Source organism: Dermacentor albipictus, chromosome 7 (genome assembly GCF_038994185.2).
Source record: "Dermacentor albipictus isolate Rhodes 1998 colony chromosome 7, USDA_Dalb.pri_finalv2, whole genome shotgun sequence".
Classification (NCBI taxonomy): domain Eukaryota; kingdom Metazoa; phylum Arthropoda; class Arachnida; order Ixodida; family Ixodidae; genus Dermacentor; species Dermacentor albipictus.
In genome coordinates this window covers 69615281-69634094 of record NC_091827.1, presented here as the reverse complement: position 1 = coordinate 69634094, position 18814 = coordinate 69615281, and the positions used below count along the sequence as shown (strand labels likewise).

General features: G+C 46.0%; 1 protein-coding gene across 1 annotated transcript; it reads right to left on the bottom strand.

Annotated features, from left to right (window-relative positions):
* Positions 1-11414: 11414 nt before the first annotated feature.
* On the bottom strand, positions 11415-18647 carry LOC139048023 (general transcription factor 3C polypeptide 1). Its single transcript, XM_070522365.1, has one exon. The coding sequence runs from the start codon at positions 18496-18498 to the stop codon at positions 12676-12678; it is 5823 nt and encodes a 1940-aa protein (XP_070378466.1). The 5' UTR covers positions 18499-18647; the 3' UTR covers positions 11415-12675.
* Between the last annotated feature and the right edge of the window lie 167 nt (positions 18648-18814).

Sequence of the window (18814 nt, the reverse complement as noted above, 5' to 3'; positions counted from 1 at the left end):
ATTGAACCATCAGCCAACCCTTGGGCTTTGCCTGTTGTCCCTGTGAAAAAAAAAAGATGGTACCTGGCGATTTTGCGTCGACTATCACCACTTAAACAAGATCACGCGAAAAGACGTCTACCCTCTACCACGCATCGGTGACGCCTTAGACTGCTTGCGCGGATCTAAATACTTCTCGTCCATCGATCTTCGATCTGGCTAATGGCAGATTTCAGTTGATTAAATGGACCGCGAGAAGACGGCCTTCATCACACCTGATGGTTTATATCAGTTCAGTATATATCTGTCGCCCTCGAACAACTTAACCATGCACCGACGGTGGGACACCTTGGATATTTGCGTACATACGACCGCGTACGACGCTGGTTCTTCTGGCCGAGTCTCTACCGCTCCCTGCGTCGTTATGTCGTAACTTGCGAATTGTGTCAGCGCCGGAAGAAACCTCCCCTTCCACCTGTCGAACAAATCTATCCAATTGAAGTTCCATCTGAACCCTTCTTTCGCGTAGCCTTTGATTTGCTTGGCCCTTTTCCGACCACGACTAGAGGGAATAAGTGGATCGCCGTCGCTACTGATTATGCGACACGTACGCGATCACTACTAATTGCATTGCCGGCTACTTGCGCAACAGACGTCGCCGATTTTCTCCTCCACGAAGTCATTCTCCACCACGGTGCACCTCGACAGTTACTTACAGACCGCGGCCGCTCGTTCTTGTCTCGAATTGTCGATGATATCCTCCGCTCTTGTGTCACTGAGCACAAACTGCCCACCGCCTATACCACCCACAAACGAACGGTCTTACGGAACGCCTCAAGCGAACACTCACAGAGATGCTGTCAGTGCACGTTTCCAACAACCACCGCGACTGGGACGCCATGATGGCCTACGTGACATTCGCGTGTATCTCGATCCGACATGACATCGCAGGATATTCACCCTTATATCTTTTGTATGGACGCGACCCCACTTTGCAGTTTGATACCATCCTCCCTTCTATAGTGCCACGTGTTGCAACTGAGTACGCTCGTGAAGTCATCGATCGCGCTCACATGGCGCATGAAGTCGCCCGATCTCGTTTGTAAGCCTCGCAGCATGTACCAAAAAAAAGCGTTATGACCGGTCCCATCGCGATGTTAAGTTCTCCCCAGGTGCTTGGGTGCTCCTTCAGTGTCGTCGGGTCGGCCTCTTCCAGAAGTTCCTATCTAGCTACGCAGGACCTTATGAAGTCCTACGTCAAGTTAACGACGTCAATTACGCGATTTCGCCGTTACAGTTTGATCCATCCTCAAGTCCGACGCCTGTTAACATCGTGCACGCTTCGCGGCTGAAGTCATACTTCGCGTACCATGCGCCCAGACGGCGCTTCGGCATCCGGGGGCCCTGTTACGGAAGAATGAAAGAAGAGGAAGGAAGAAGAAGATCGTGAGACGCTGGCTGCTGCATGTTGTTGCTGGCCAGCCATCTCAACTACACTGATTCTGCTTGTGTATATATGTGGGCGAGCCATAGGGTGAGCTCCACCACTGGAAAAGCTGCGCCACAGTCGGCGTGACAAGTGGCATGAGGGATTCATGACGTGGACACAGCGGCCGCGTCAGCTGCTTCAGAAGCGCCGAAGCGAGCTGAAAACGAAAGTTTAAAGTCTCACCTGCGCTGCAGTTCTGCTTAAGTGGTGAGGCTTTCCCGCCTTGAGTGTCTGCTTTACAACATTTGAAAGTACTATAATAGGTAGTGGCTGCCTTTGGAGGCGTGCAGCATGGTAGGCTACTGCTCGGTGCGCGCAGTGCCGGACGTACGCAACGGAGCTCGGTGTCAGCCTTATTCACGCGTAGCCGTAGGACATGAAAATGCGTGAAGCTTGGCTCGCGAAACTTAGAACCGGCAAAGAGCCATCGGCTACAACTCGGGTATGCAGCAAGCACAGACACGAGGAAGATTTCTGCTACGGCGCCGGGTCTGCGAACTTCGGTGAGTGGCAGAAAACGCGCACTGAGACGTTCGCCCGCGCCCGCTACCCGGCTAATGTTATGAAGGTTTGGTCTATGAACTTGTTGATCCTAAATACCTGCAAGTTCACTGGAATAGAAAGGGAGCGGTAAGAAGCACATTAAAGAAAGGCACGGCATATGGTCATGTTTGTGTTCTGGATGAATGTACTGGTTTGCGAGAAAGAAAGCAGCGGGAAATCGCATGCTGAGAAGACCGATAAGCACACAGTGCGACGCAACTTGAGAAATCATATTGAAAAGTCAAAGAACTTAGAAGAGAAAGATTGAATCGTCGCGACGGCACATCACAGTCGCCGTAGGCGTCGCAGCCTCTATAACGAAATTATTTTTGAACAGCTCTGATAGCGTCCACGCAACGATGTTTGCTTGTGTACTGTCATATGCTCGAATTCTGCGGCCTAAAAGCTGCACGCAAAAGCGCGCGCAGCAAAAGATAGAGAAACAGTGTGTGCGGACATGCATGCAGACGCGCAGTCGGTCGCTGCGAACCCGTGTGATCGCTGCATTGAGGCTTCATTCTGTTAAGTTTCATATAGTTATACAGGCAGCCCACTATAAAAATATACTTCACATAGTTTGCTCTCAGCGTTTGCCTACCTCTCACGCGAGAGGCCGGTTCGGGAGACCCCATCGCGGCGACCGCGCGCAGTGGCGTGCACTGTACGTATTCGGTAAAGAGATAGCGTCTGTAAAGTAGTCTGTGCTTGCAGTTTCCCCGAGATTATTATTTCGACAGTGAAAAAACTTCGCTCGTTTTGAGAGTGCTTACAGAAATGTGCAGGTGGGCTGCCGCGTGGTGTTCTTATTGAGCACCGTAAGCCAAACCAATGATGAGCGAGCCGCGTGATCCCTCATACTACGCAAGGGAGGCGCTTCCGACCCCCAATATTGTAAATACAGTCTTTCTATACTCCCAACATCCCCGTAACAGTATTTCCACTTGCTTGTTCGATAAGCTGCCTGTAATGCTTCTTTTTTTTATTTATGATTGTGGAAGGCGATTCATTGCAAGATTTTGAAACGACTGTAATAGCATTGTCTTTATGGTCTTTCCATTTACAGAACTACACATTCTTTAGAGCGCAGCCCCCGTTCCTGGGTTGAGCGTCGGCGTGCCTCGGCGAACCGAGCGAACGCGGCAGATGAAAGAACAGCACGCGAGGAGGAAAGGGGAGGAGGAGCTGAGGGGAGACCGCCTGCGCATGCGCCGAGTTGCCGGCGCCCAGGCTATCCCAGGCAAAGGAGGCGTTGGCCCAGGGTATGGTGTCTAGACTACCCTACCCAGGGCAACTTCAGCTACGTGGGCGGTCTCATCTGAGCTTCCGAGGGGGGTGTGGGCGTCAGGGTGGCGTGAGGTCACTTTATTCTATGGTGAGGTCGGGAGGGCTACTCGTTCGCGGCGTCGTCTACTGAGGTGAGCCCACTGTACCAGCGTGAGTGGCAGGGAGCACTGCTGCTGCAAGGGGCGATGGCGAGCGGCTACGAGTAGGGCTCGACGTGAGGCTCGCTTGGGTGTTGTTGCCGCTGACACCTTTGGCACGATTTCTCCGCGACGAGGGGCCCACTCTCATCATTGGCGGAATGAAAGCGCACGAAGAAAAGCGTAGTGCTGTGCAAGACAGTCTGTGCAGCGACGATGGCTACGCTTTGGCACCAGAGTAGCGCACGTCGTCCGTATGGAACCAAAGCGCAGCATGAGCTGCATGGCGGCTGCTGTCAATCGCACCTACGCGCATCAACCACACGCTGCCTCTAGTGACCTCCGAATTCACGAGGCAGTTGCGCCACACTTCGCTCCGTTTGCAATGTGCCTACAGATTGGCTGTGCCAGCTACGCTACTCACAGCGTTCTTTTCCTAATACAAACCGTGCACCTATATGATCATAATACAAAATATTGACATGCAAAATGAAAACATGTATAGAACTGCACTCAAATTTTGCATTACAGAGTATCGTAATTGTCGGTGAATTTTTTTTCTTTTGTAGTGTTCAATATAGGAATCATTCATAGGCAGACAGTTTTCCCATACTGACCATGTAAATTCTTATGGAAGCTGTCTAGTACACCAGTGGTGGGGACATCAATAAACTTCTCATATTCCGCCCTGTTCATGTTGTTGTCATACAACACAAGGAGTATATTTGCTTTAGCTTTTCCTGAAGAACAGTGTAATCTACATGCATGCATTAGAACAATAATGTTTCACACCAAAATGCAAACACTGAATTATCAATAGCAATGAATCAGTATTACTGTCTATTAAAAGTACTCGCAACACGTGTTGCCTCTCTCATAAGATTTTGCCGTTTAAATGGTTTCAATAAAAGGGTATAATTAGTGTAGTTATCACCGGTTGTTTCAATATCAAAGCCGCCGACTATTACAATGCAGCTGCAATGACCATGATACATGCTTTCAAGGGCAGCCTCGAGATATATAAAGAAAGGTTTGTACCGATGAGTTCGGGGCGGGGGGGGGGGGGATAAATGACCCCCACTATTGGACCACCACTAATGAGCAAATGCTGCAACATATCACTACTAACATATGCTGTTAGTACCTGGTAAGCCTTCACAAGAAGGCCTGCACCTCCACCTCGTGAACACGAGTCACGGCGTGGTGACTGCAGTTTGTAACACTGCATACAAATTGATTTGATTCTTTGGAGCCAATAAGTTTCACGAACAGTTACAATATATATAGCAAAATTATGCCATGCTATACAAGAGTTCTAGGAATTCAAATGTTTATTAAGGCTACGAATGTTGCAATGAAATATTGTAATGCTATTGTTCCCAATTGCAAGCTACCGTATTTAGGCAGCCTTTGTTCTATGGTGTCACTACAAACCCAATGGCCCTTTCTACCTTTTGCGCGACGGTAGAGTTTCTATTGTATGGTCTATGCACTGCTTAAAATTGAGAGTATGAAGAGTACATTTTTAAAGTGGGTCACAAACAGCAGTGTAATGCAACAAGACATCTCATATTTACAAGCTTAGTCACAATGCCCACAATTGTGGCCTTTTTTTTTCCTGCTTATGTACTGTAATGTCATGCAGAGCCCTTGCCGGAGCAGACTGAAGTGGTAGTTCATATTAAAAGAGTTTTACCAACTTCTGCCTACAGTGATATAACCAGCACGAAAGTAGACATGGAACACAAAGAGAAGCGACCAGGACAAGCGCTGACATGGACAAGAAGTGATATGGGCAGCGCTTGACCTTGTCACTCCTTCTTGCGCTACGTGTCTACTTTTGCGCTGCTTATATCATTATGGAATACAAACTAGCCCAGTCTCACACCTTCCCTCAGTTTACTTCTAGTTCGTCGGCCTCTGTTGATTGTGTTAATCTTAAGTAGTAGAAGCTTGATGTGGGTGAGTTGGTTATGCATACTTGATGAAATGAGCGCTACGAATACGCGGACGAAAGAACACATGTACGTACATGTGTTCGTACATGTGTTCTTTCGTCCGCGTATTCGTAGCGCTAATTTCATCAAGTGTGTTAATCTTCATCTGTCAATACTCGTAACCTTGATCACAACCGCCATTTGCTGCACCTGTGCCTTGGCATCAGTGGTGCACCGACTATTTCTCGAATGGGGCAGGCAAACCATAAATCCTCTAACCTTTCTGTCTCCCTGAGCCTATATGTATGTGTGTGTATATATATATATATATATATATATATATATATATATATATATATATATATATATATGTGTGTGTGTGTGTGTGTGTGTGTGTGTGTGTGTGTGTGTGTGTGTGTGTGTGTGTGTGTGTGTGTGTGTGTGTGTGTGTGTGTGTGTGTGTGTGTGTGTAAATGCTACCTGAAGGCATCAATGTTGTCGAATTCGAGACCCTGGTTATGTAATGAACAAGAAGAAAGGGGGTTAAATGAGCAGCCCAGTTTTTATTAATAATGTCATAAGAAGCCGAGAAACAATGACACCAAGGACGACACGGGGAAATTACTTGTAAGGATTAGTTCTAGTAGTAAAACATAAATACCCATATAAGAGGATCAGGAAACGGCACCGCGGTAGCTAAGTTGGTGGAGAATTGCCCACGTAATGCATAGAAGTAGAAATTTTCCCCACCTGCGGCAAGTTGTTTTCTCATCCACCTTCATGTCCATTAATTTATCATTTCTTTAATTCAATTACTAAGTACAAGTAATTTCCTCTATGTTGTCCTTGATGTCATTGTTTATTGGCTTCATATGATATTATTAATAAAAATCGGGCTCCTCACTAACCCCCTTTCTTCTCGTTCATTAAATAATGATGGTCTCGAGTCTGGCAATATTGATGCCTTCAGGTAGCATTTGTAGGTTTTAGACCAGTAGCCTTCACCTGTAAAATCACGTGCTCGTGACGCCTGCGGCAGAAAGGATGTTCCACATCCGCCACCAAGGTTTGTGAGTGGTGGCTCTGGCTAACACTTCCAGGGTTAGTTCTAGCAGTAAAACATAAGTAGCAAGAAAGTGGATGGGGAGATGGTGCCGCAGTAGCTCAATTAGTAGAACATTGCATGTGTAATGCGAAGATGTCAGATCATTTCGCCACACCCCCTGCTGCAAGTTTTTTCATACACTTCCATTAATTTATTATTTGTTTAATTGAATGAGTAATTACAGGTAATTTCCCATATGTTGTCCTTGGTGTCATTGTTTGTTGGCTTCTGATGATATATATATATATATACATATATATATATATATATATATATATATATATATATATATATATATATATATATATATATATATATATATATATATATATATATATATATATATAGTTGAACAACCGAAGGAGCACACGTACGAAAATTGAATTTCTATAAGTGTGTTCCTTCAGTTCTTCAACTACCTATGCACCAAACCTACAGAACATTTCTTTTAATTATATATATATATATATATATATATATATATATATATATATATATATATATATATATATATATATACATACATATATGTAGGGATGTATTAGTAAAATAAGTAAAAGAGCCTGGAAATGCTTCTGTCAGTTATATTTGTATTTAACAGACATGTGCACAGACCTATTTATCAATCCCACCACATGGTGAACTATGGGTGCCTGAAAAATTATTTGAATTTGCAGTTATTTCTTGCAAGTATATATAAACTGTCAAGATGATGCAGGGACCAATGACAACGAGTGCCCCACAGAGGTCCCAAATCCCGTCCTGTAGCAGCAGTACTGTGCACATAAAAAATGCACATTTGCTACAAAACAATTTTAATGATTAAACAAAAAATTGTACTTGATGTTTAAGTTTACAGCATAAATTTATCGCTAGTTTGGACAATAGTACTGGCGGGGTTATACGCAGCGAAGTACAATCAACATATAATAATTGCAATATTCACACAAAAAAGTGAGCAGATGCGTGCGACCTTTTCCAGCGCATATGTATATATATATGTGATGGTTCTGTTCGAAAACTTGCCCGCATGTAATGCTTTGGAGCACTTCTTGGGAATTCTTAAAGAAACAGTTATTCATCAACATACATCTTTGCGATTGCATTTACCATGGTGTCCTCCCTCACTCCCTGACCCCCCCCCCCCCCCACCCCACTCAATTTCCGCTAGATTTTATATCAGTTGAGTTCAAGATTCTCTCAGGGCAACGGGATAAATTCCTCATTCGCAAAACACATTCGTAAAGCTCCGGATCGCTTGCATGTGTAACTTACTGCAAATGTCATTAGTCCTGTATGAATTTTAACCACATATTGCCCATAATGCGTCCTTTATAGTCGCCAAATATAAACTAAATATTTTGTTTAGTTCACCGAGGACATCGCTGAAATGAAGTCAGAACTTGTTACGACGCCTGAATATATGAAAATCGGCAGCTCGGCAATTATTTGCAACGCTTCTAACTAGACCAGGAATGTAAAAATTTTGTCTATCATTGCAAAATTACCATAATCCCCCTTCCCTCTCCACGAAATACAAACCTGTTATAATCTACAGCTATGTCGGGAAACTGGAAAGCATAACTGATCGCAGCAATATCACCCGCTCTAACACTTGATTAAGAATTTTTTAAAAGGTTGTGTTTGATGCAACCATATTTAACTTTGCACAGAGAGTTTCCATAGCATACGACCAATTTTCCCTAAATTTGGTCTTGGTGGCTGTTAATGTTCTCCCAGGGCAGCGGGCTAAATTCTGCCCCACCCGTTAGACATGCTTATAACACTCTAGAGCACTTGCATGCATAATTTGTTGTGAAAGCCCCAATCGCCATCTACTTCAAACTTTACTTCCATATCACCCATAATCTTGTCCTTACAGTCAGCACACATAAGGAAGCTGCGTCCTTTAGTTCAGTCAGGACACCAGGCGAACCCAAAATATCACACATGGAAAAAATAAACATAAAAATATGAGGGTTCAGTAATTATTTGCAATGCCTCTAAATAAGCCAGAAACGTTAAAAATGCACTACACATTGCACTTAAAATGTTGTCTATTGCTTCTGAAACATCTGAAATGCAAAGTTCTTTTGGGACGTTGGAAAAGCTACCCAATAGCAGCAGCATGATACTTTCGAACACTTGCTTAGAATATCTTTAAAGGCTGTATTTGATCAAGACGCATTTACGATTGCACCTAAACTTGGCGTGTTGTTCCCGTTATGTCCACAAAAATTTGACCTCAGTTGTAATTATGCCAGCGCAGCCATCTAAGTTTTACACTGCTCATAAAACAGAATAATAATGCTACGGACCACTTGCATGCGTACTATACTGGAAAATGGGCATTTAACTCACCCATTTGGAACATTGCCTACACATTGGCCATACAATTTTCCCCATTTCCCTAATTTTCCCGAGGCATAAACCAATGCCTTGTTTAGCTCACCGAGGACAACGGAGAAATAATATATGAATCTTGTATGATGCATGAAAACACTTGGAAAATGTGGATTTGGTAATCAACTGCAACACTTGCACTTAAAGCAGGAAAGTGAGTTCCCCAATGCATTGTGTTTAAAATTTTCACTATATTCACGAAATTTCAACAGTCATTCGTGCTGTTGTTTTAGGAGTCTGGGAAACATTTCGATTAACAGCAATACGACACTCTGGAACACTTTAATTAGCAACATTCTACAAGGGCTGCAGTGAGGCTACACAGAATAAACATATATTACTTATCACTCAGAACACTGCTTCGTACTTCGAATAAATATAAACAGCGTGCCTGGCATATTTTATCAAGCTTACGGGGGGAAAACAGCTAAATGGCATCTATATAACGCAGAAATATTGGGAGAAAGCAACTATTCAGTAACTGTTTTCACAGCACATAAGCAGTCTACACAGCGTAAATTTTTGGTACATGTCACCAAAAAGTGGCCCTCATTTTTAAAAATATGAAATATCTGTTGTTTTTGCTCCAGCCGGCAAACAAGTAATAGCGTAGCTCTTATTTAGAAACAGAGTGAAAGTGAAGTCGCCGAAGTCAGAAGTGGCACATGCCTTTAGAAGAAGATTTAGAAAAACTTAAGGTTAATATTGGTATTGAAATGGCTCGCACATTCAACCAAGGTCATTTTCACGAACATATCTTCAATATGTCTTGATTACATAATGCAATTCCAAAGTTATACCTGTAAGAGGTTTCATTAGATTTTCGATTGTGATAAGATACTGGGACTGCAGCACTATGTAGCCTATGTGAGCCCAGAGATTAAATAGTTTTCATAAAAACATGCTAAAGACGAAGACGAAAGGAACGCATAAGACAGGACTGGCACCAATCTTGTCGTACGTGTTCCTTTCGTCTTTGTACGTCTTTAGTGTGTTTCTATGAACTGTCAAGATGCATCGACTCGCCCAAGCCAAGCTATAGAGATTAAATAGTTCCAGCATTTGATAATCTGCCGATTACATGCCGCATGGCACACGAGTCGTCGGGTGAGGCTGGCTATAATAATTTATCTGGACCTCTCCCTCACCCACAGGTTAATGGTAGCAAGCTGATTATGTTTTCAAATACGGATATAGTGGTCCCAAAAAACTGGACATGATGCAAGTTGCCCAAGCTGACAGTTTCTTAGGATGGGAACTGCCCAGCGCCAGGTGTTCTCCAGAACGTAAGCGTATGTAGCGAATACCGCGCGCTGGACGCTACACAATGCCCCGAGAAGACACAAATAACAATCCTTGCTGTCCAAGCGGAGTGTGCACAGTAGAGAAAAGGATTACTTATGTGGTCACTAAATTAGGAAAGAATATTTAGCTTCAAATGTAGGTTCGTTGGACTTTCCGGTGTGCAGCCGAAAGTGCCCGCTTTCAAAGGTGGGGGAGCAAATTACATACTTCGCCGCACCCCCCTCCCCCCACTTTTGACAGTGGGGGGGGGGGGGGAGGGCAAATGCCCTCTTTGCCCCCCAGTAGATACGCCTATGCTTGGCCTACTACGTTTACGATGAGCAGCTGCCTGCAGACGTCCAAGCAGCCTTCGGTGATTTTGCCCCATCCACAGGACATGGAAAAAGGGTCTGCAACATCCTGCACTTTGAGGTGTTGAGGCAAGCACAACTTACCAGGAGTCCCTACATGTTCAGGTCGATTGGGGTCGTGGAAGCCATCAAGCCAAAATTAAGATACAGTGCAAGTTGACTGCTCTCATCGACAACTCAGCGGAATGCAAAGGCGGCAGGAATTGGTTCTCCTATGGTTTCGTAACCAGCCGGTCTATAATCATCCTTCGGGACAGGTCCACACTGAAGGTGTCTCCCTACCGGACTTTGTCAAACAGATCCTCGTTCCTGGCCCCCCCCAAGTTCGCCGTTGAAAGACAGGACTCACCAGCGGAACTGCTAACAATGGTACGCGGCGCGTCTATGCTGGCTGCGGCGTGTGAAACTGAAGGCGGTGTGCCTGAAGATGTGGACGTGCTTTGTCAATATTCCCATTGTGAAAGAATTCCTGTTGGAAGGGTTGTGTCTTACCTCACAAGTAACATCCTTTGTTGTTCGGCCTGAGACAAGGAAGGTGGGTTTCTTGTTTCATGTTATGTGCTCTACTAGTAAAGCTCAAGTTTCTGTGGATGCAGTCTTTAACGTGTGGTCAGATGTTAACCTGAAGAATGCCAAGTCCAAAGCACAGCGCTTGTCCTTGTTGCTTCTTTTTGTGTTCCGCGTCTATTTTTGCGCTGGTTATATAATTATGGAATACCATTTCGCCCAGTCTCACACCTTGCTTCTATCTACAGAACTGCTCTGAAGTGAAGCTCCTTTGAAATGAGCTTCATTTCTCTCATTTCAACATGGTATCATCATGCATGTGGCGATGGCATGAGTCAAAGTACACTAAACAAATATGAATAAATTCAGTCTTAATTGTACAGCTTGCAGACCTGCAGTTTAATAACACCTCTGCATAAAATATTATCGTGAAATGTACTTCACGTCCTTCCCAAGAGGGACAGCACGTCATATTCTTCAAACCCGTTTTCTACAACACATCTTGTGTACAGTGTATTGATAGACTCGCAAACATCGTCACAGTTACATGTTATGCAGAATATTAATAGCTGCCTTACACATCCTGAAATGCACCAAACTCGTTACCCAAACTGTGCATAGTATGGACACTGGAACACTCGTGTCCAGCAGGCAACGATGCAGTCCATGCAGCACACCGAGAACATACGCACCAGCCAGCCTCACTAGGTGACAGAGTAACAGTCCCTTCAGACGGACCTGTACCACATAGATACAAGGACATATCGACACAACGAAGGCTCGAGGAGAAAAATCTATACCCCATCACACCTGACACTCTCAAAAGAGGATGCGATAACTTGCAGACAACTACAAACCAATGCTTTCCCACACGAGATGAAAAAGCATCTCATTTACCCCACACTTTAGATACCACTGAAAATTCTGCTACACGCAAAACGCTCTGCACCATATGGTATGAAAATGCAACCGAAACACTGACATTCCCTCTAGCCCCCAGCCCACACCGGGGCAGTGGAATGCCCGGCTCACCAGCCTCAACCCTAATGACAAATGTCAGCTGAAGAGAGCAAGGCCAGATCCAGATCACATGGCTTCCTGAACTGAGGAGGCTACCAGCAAGGAATGTCACCAAACAACTCTGTCTGCTCTTAATAAAGTTCAGTCATCACCATCATCTGAATACACTCTTTAAGTAAGGAGCAAGCCATATTTCATGACCTCTTTGTGCTACACAGAACTTAAATTTCACACGCACTAGTTATGTAGTTTTGAGAAGTTCCTAAACACAATGGTGTCCAGAAATAGGAGTACATTACACAGCAGCACCAATTACTATTGGTTACTACATTAGGTATATCTAGGACAAAAATGTATTACGCTATATGATTAACAGACCAAGTGCACAATAACAAGGATTTATTTTGACAAGGCCGGGAGTCGCTCATCTATGTCCACACAGACATGGTAACTTTAGAGTTTTACTGCATTCGTTGCAATGCAAAATGATTTTATTCTTCCTGTGCAGAAAAAGGCGCCTTTCAGGAAATTTACAAAGAATTGACACAGGCAGTCTACACAGATGTAATATATATGTACACAGTAGGGCACGTGAAGCATGCATGGACATTACCACCTATTTTTGAAAATGGACTGAGAACGCTGTGAAGTTAACAAGAGCCTCGAGAGTTCCGTCATAGCAGACAATATCGCCTGGACAGTATTTGTCACAAATGACCAGTTGACGCCGCTTGGAGAAGAGGCTGCACTTTGCTGCAGTGTCCATCCTCATGAAGAATCGCCTGATGCAACCCATCTGCTCCAGAATCCGTAACATGTCCAGTGTCAGCACACATGGCTCTATTTGACGGGAGAAGTTGGCCCTGAACTGGTCTTCCGTCACACCAGGATTGTCCAAGATGTACGACAGCACTGCGGACAGGAGCTGGAAGAACACGGGGCGATTCAGCGTTCCATCAGGCTTTCTCCACAGCCTTGGAATGTACATAATTTTCTCAAAATTCTCCACATTAATGTTCTTTGTCATCGCCTCGTAATAAGTTCGCTTCAGGCAGCTGCTATTGCTGTCGCGTGTCCGTCGACTGTATGCGTTTTTCCATCCAATTTCAGTTCTCTCATCCTTACTGACACTAGAAGTACTGCTGCTCTCTTTGCCTGCACTTTTCAAAGTACATGATGATGATGGTTCAGGCTCTGTGCTACCTGGTGCGCCTTCTGCACTGGTTCCTGCAGCATTAGTGCTACCTTCAGCAGTGTTCTCCGATATGCCACTGGTGTCAGCTGTCGGCTTGAGCTGGTCTGTTACTGCTACCTTCTTTACTTTGGCTCTCAGGACATGCTCCTGCTCCCCTAGAGTGCACGTGTAGGCACGCATCTCTTTAGGGATCTTGAAAGTACGGATCACCCAAGGTTTGCAGTGCTGAAGTGCAACGTATCGAATGCATGTCACTCCAATACGCAGTATCATTTTCTTCTCGACCAAAAAATCAAGGTGAGAGTTCAGGGTCATACTGTCCATGGCTGAATTAAGGGCTTCGCAGAGCTGTGCATAGGTGACTCCAAGTTGTTCTTTCTTCAGAATGAAGTAGTAGATTTCAGTTCCAAGCTGAGCATCTTCGGGGGCTTTCCCCTCCTGTTTGTAAGCATCAGCAATTCCTTCTCCTGTCCAGCAGTGGCTTACGGCACTCAAGCTGTAGCAGGCCCGTTGCTCTTGGACAATCTTGTCATACAAAGGGTTACGAACTTTCAGAGCGTAAGACTTGTCTGTGGGGTCCTCGAGAGTCCAGCCTGGGATGAGATCCTCGTCAGTGAGTGAGAAGTTGAGCTTGCATGATTTGATGACTATGTAGTCCTGAGGACGCAAGTAATTGTATTGGAGTGCTTTAGTCATGTCCTGCCTGAGCATGTAAAGGAATGAACGAGACGTCTTGGCATTGCAGCCAGATGTCACAAAGTTGAGGCTCTTTGCCTTGTCACTGAGTGTGTTGTTGCTCCCGAGAGGTTCTTCAGCCAAGGAGGCAGTTGGTTCTGGCTTTCGCAGGTGCGTTTTCCCAGCAGTCATGCTGCAGTCGTATTCAACTATTGCTTGAGGCACTTCCATCGTGTAACTGAGCTTGTTCATGAGCTGCAGTGTGAACAGCAATGGTGCATATGCTGGCTCAATACCATCATGGAAGCTACATGGCTCTCCACTCCTACGCTTGGTCAAAAGTTCAAGCAGAAATTTTCCCATCAATGTTATGTGCTGTGGCGAGTAGCGTCGTGTCATATCGAACTGGAACTTGTTGGACAGTGTGAATGGCAGCATGGAGAGGTTGAGAGAGATGAAAAGTTTCTTGGCATTGGGGTGCTTTCTGCAGATGACACCGTTGTGCCTCAGTCGAGCAGTCACAGAGCGAACAAGATTGTCTGGATACTGCTCGTAGATTTTGTACAGCATCAAGGACCAGTTACTCTTGCCATCGTCAGCTGCAAGCGAGGACAGGATCACTATTGCCACTGAGCTGAAGTGTATGTCAACAAGGTTGTGAGGCTCTGTGTAAGACCAGCTGTCCATTTCAACTTGGCCACTCACAATTATTTCATAACGGTCCTTCAGCTCATCAAAACTATTAGGGAGGGTGACCTCCCGGTGCCTCTCCTCTGAGCTTTTGCTGAATTTTTTCATGAGATGATCAAGGACAGTTCTGAACATAGACAACCATTGTTTTTCATCTGATTTCACTGGCTTTGGCCCATGAAACATTTCCACGAGTTTCTGGTCTTGCTGTGCTTCGCAAAGGAAGACTGAGGCATTGGCCTTGGTTGCAGGGTTAAGCAACATAAATCGCAGTCGCCGCTGACATGCTCGAGATGTCTTGTCCTTGCTCAACTCAGGAAAGCGCTCATTCAGGATGTCCCTGATCACAGTGAATGGCACCACCATCTTATCCAAATGTCGGTCCAGAAACCAAGAACAAACTTTGCACATGAGCAGAACAATGTCCTCCTGTGACGACCATGATACTCGCATGGTCTTCATTTCCTTTAGAGCAGCTTGGTCTTTGTCATCATAGTAGGGCCTGCGAACATTGTGACGCTTCCTAGGCTGTACGACCCTGACAGTAATATCAGACTTCTTTCGTTGCGGAGCTTTTCTCCTGGGCTGGCGTTCGTCAGCTTTCTTTGCTCCTTTCACAACAGGCACAGCTAATGGCTTGCCATCTGGTTGTTTTGGGTAGTAGACTGACATTCGAGAAATTGCATCTCGAACCCTTTTCTGGCTTTGCTTTTGTGGAGGACTTGATCCAGTGTTTTTGGAAGCTCTGTCCAAATAGCTAAGAAGTCTCTGCAGAGGTTTAGCACCTTTTGGATTTGGCTTTCTGCTTTCAGCAGCGGATGTGCTTAGCTTTGCGGGCATCGGGCTTGCACAAGACCAGTTTCTCTTAAGATGTGCAAAGAGGGCAGAGTCAAAGCCCGCAGCCCCAAGCTGATCGCCGGGCACTATGCCATTGTCTTGCTCTTCTCCAAACTCTCTGTTTCTGCAGGCTTCAATCATGGCTGGCTTCTTGTACAAATTCTGAAGCTCTATGGTTTGACCTTGTATCGACTGCGGCATTCCAAGGGGAGTACAAATGCAAGTGTTCTCAACTTCCAACCAGAAGTGGTCGACGTCCTGCTGAGTCTCAAGAAAGAAGTGCTTTACAGGATACTCAATGTCAGTTGATACCTGGTGGTAGCCTGGCTGAGAAATTTTAGTGTCTTTGATGCATAAGTTTCTGTGCAGGAAAAGGTAGACCTGGTCCTTCTCCTTGAGGCGCTGAGGCCCGAAGGTGACCATCCCTACAAATGCCAGCCTCTTCACTGTCTCATGGATTGAGTAGATGTACCTCCTGGCAAAAAGTAGCGCATTCCTCAGCTTCACAGGCAGACTTCGTATGAGGTAGTGACATTTAATCTTATCATGAAGGTACTCTTCGAGCCCTTCAATCTTGTGCTTGATCGAGCTCGCAATCTTGACAAACAGTGAGAGTGGCAGTGAGAGTAGGATGTCTGCAAACAATACCCATCCATTGGGCGTGCTCGGACTGTTGGACAGAGGTGGAACAAACATCTTCCAGCTAACATCCTTCTGGTACTGTGCTGGGGTTGAAGGGTCATCTGATAGCCGCTCTTGCACAACACCATCGTAGCTGTACAACAAATAATGCATGAAGGCATAACAGAGATGCATCCTGCGAAACTTTGGCTGCGCTCCGTAGTAGCGCCCCATGGCAGGGTTGTAAGTCATCTTGGAGCAGGTACTGGGTTCGGGTGCAGGGCTACACTCTGGCTTCTTGGGCTCCTTTGGTGTGGCTTGGAAATACTTGAACTTGGCCTGCTCTATGGATGCCTTGACGATTTCATCATCTTTGGTGACAGATGGCATACAAATCAGCTTGAGGTCCCTCACATTTTGCCCCAGTCTCAGGACAGTATGAATAGTCTTGAGGTAACCACCGTTGCAGAGTTTGGAGAGCAGCCGCCTGAGGGACACCCGGTCCAGTTTCGTTGTTGAGCCTTCCTCCTCCTCAGCCTTTTGCAGGGCCTTCTGCAGTTTGGATAAGTCTGTGACCACTGTCTCAGCCTTTATATACTCGAGGATCCTATTTGCCCGCATGAGCATCCTGTAGGAAGGGAGCAGCTTCTGCAGGGGCTTTCGATCTGTCACCTCTGAGAGTGGAGGGAAACTTATTGTCGCCTGTGCTTTCACTTTCTTAAAGAAGCAGGCACTGTTGGTCTCTACAGTGATGGTGGGTTGCTCAACCTCGAGAGTGTCTGCACTGCTGTCATGCAAGCTATCACTGGACGTTGAGCATGAAGGAAGAGTGTCTATGCCTTTTTCTGCTTCTTTTGGCACCTCTCTTGTTGTACACGTGCCTACAGGTGGCTGTTTAGCGACAGCAGCTGTTCCTGCCTTCTTTGCAGCTGATTCAGTTTTTTCCACTTTTTCTGCAGCTTTTGTTACTTCTTGCACTTCTGCAGCCTCCAACGATTTTGACAATGAGGAAGTATCTGTCTTTCGCTTTTTAGCAGGCGGTGGCTCTACCCTTGGCTGCTCCAGCATCCGTTTCTTTTCAGCCAGAATCTTTTTGTGCATCTCAGACTTAGTAGCAAACTCTGGACAAAAGTACCTGATCACACGCTGCTTGCCCACGTCTTCCCTGTATGGCACCACAAGCTGTCTCTTCATCAACCCCTTCTGAAGATTCCGAACCTCCAGGCGGGTTGCCATTAAGGCGGCAGACAGTTCACGCAAAGTCATTCCTGCTGTGCCAGTTTTGTAGACCTCCTTGTAAGCTTGGCTCAGCCTCGGCCTGTCATACGTGTACTTCTGCGGGTGAAAGAACAGGCCTGTGCTCTTGTCGGCATTGTACCCTTCGGCGTCCTCCTCCTCTTCCTCCTCCTCGTAAGGCCTGACAAGCTCGCAGATGCGTACGTTGCGCGGCTTGTTGTTTTTCGTGTACCATTCCTCGGGGGGCGAGTTTGGATAGAATTCGCTGTACGGCACAGCATGCCGGGTCACGTACTTGGACGCTGCGCCATACATGAGTTTCTTGGCCGCCGCGGGGGTCAGTCCAAGCTCGTTAAAGAGTTTGGAAGTCTCTTCGCGCTTGTTCGGTTTGCTGTCTAACAGGGCGCAGAGCTCCCGGGCCATAATCTGCCTCTTAGTTTTCACCTCCACGAAGAACCGCGGCAGATGGAGCAAGAAGCCTACTTTGCTACCGCCGCTCTGCGTCTTCAGGCAGAAGTCCTGCTTCGTGATTAGGTTTCGCTGCACCAACTGCTTGCGCATGATGAACATGGACGCGTGTGTAATGTTCATCACGCGCAGGTCCAGTTGCCCCTGCGTCGTTTGGCCCAAGTAACGCGAGCGACCAATACGCTCCAGCATGCAGTACTTCATTTCGCTCAGGTCCAAGTCCGCCATCGTGTTGTTGGGCCCGATCAGCGCCCGCTCGCGAGTCATTTGGTCGGCCACTATCACCAAACGGTTGCCCCACTTAGCAACGACGTCGTCCAGGATGAGTGAGCTCCGCCGGACTTCGTCGCTAACATCTTTGCGAGTGTCAAAGGCGCAGCACGAACCGAGCTGCCCGTTCTTGTTGACCAACTTGTAGGGGTAAGGATCCGGTGGAAGCACATTGGGTTCGACCACGTACCCAGTGTTGGGATCGACGTGCTTGTACCGGTCGTAAATGACGAGGTCCATGCGGGGCTCTTTGAGTGCGTAGAAGCTGAGGCGAGTCTCCGGGACCAGCGCGCTCCATATGAAGGCTTTGGACTTGCTGTCCAGAGAGAGAGGAAAATTTGGGCGCAGCTGCAGGCGGACCCACAGAGCCTGTAGCGTGATGCCATCGAGTCCTTCCAATGCTATCTCGTCGACGCAGCACGAATAAAAATCGGTTTGTGATGTCATGTTGTTCTGCGGTAGAACCGCCAAATGCAAGTGCTTATCACACCTGCAAGTGGCACCTGTCACCGACTACGGCTCTAAATAAAAGTAACCACTGAAATACAAGCATGCGCGTCGCCATCTTTAAGAGCGCAACTTTGATTCCAACTTCGGATTCTAGTGGATTCTTTGAAGGAAAAGTTGTAACGACTAGCAAACCACACACTCAATGAACTCTTAACCACAATTAAGATAAACACGTTTTAAGTCAATAAAAACAAATTTGTTTATCAATAAAAACTTAAAATTTTTATTTTATTCAGTGTTTAGGCAAGCGGTT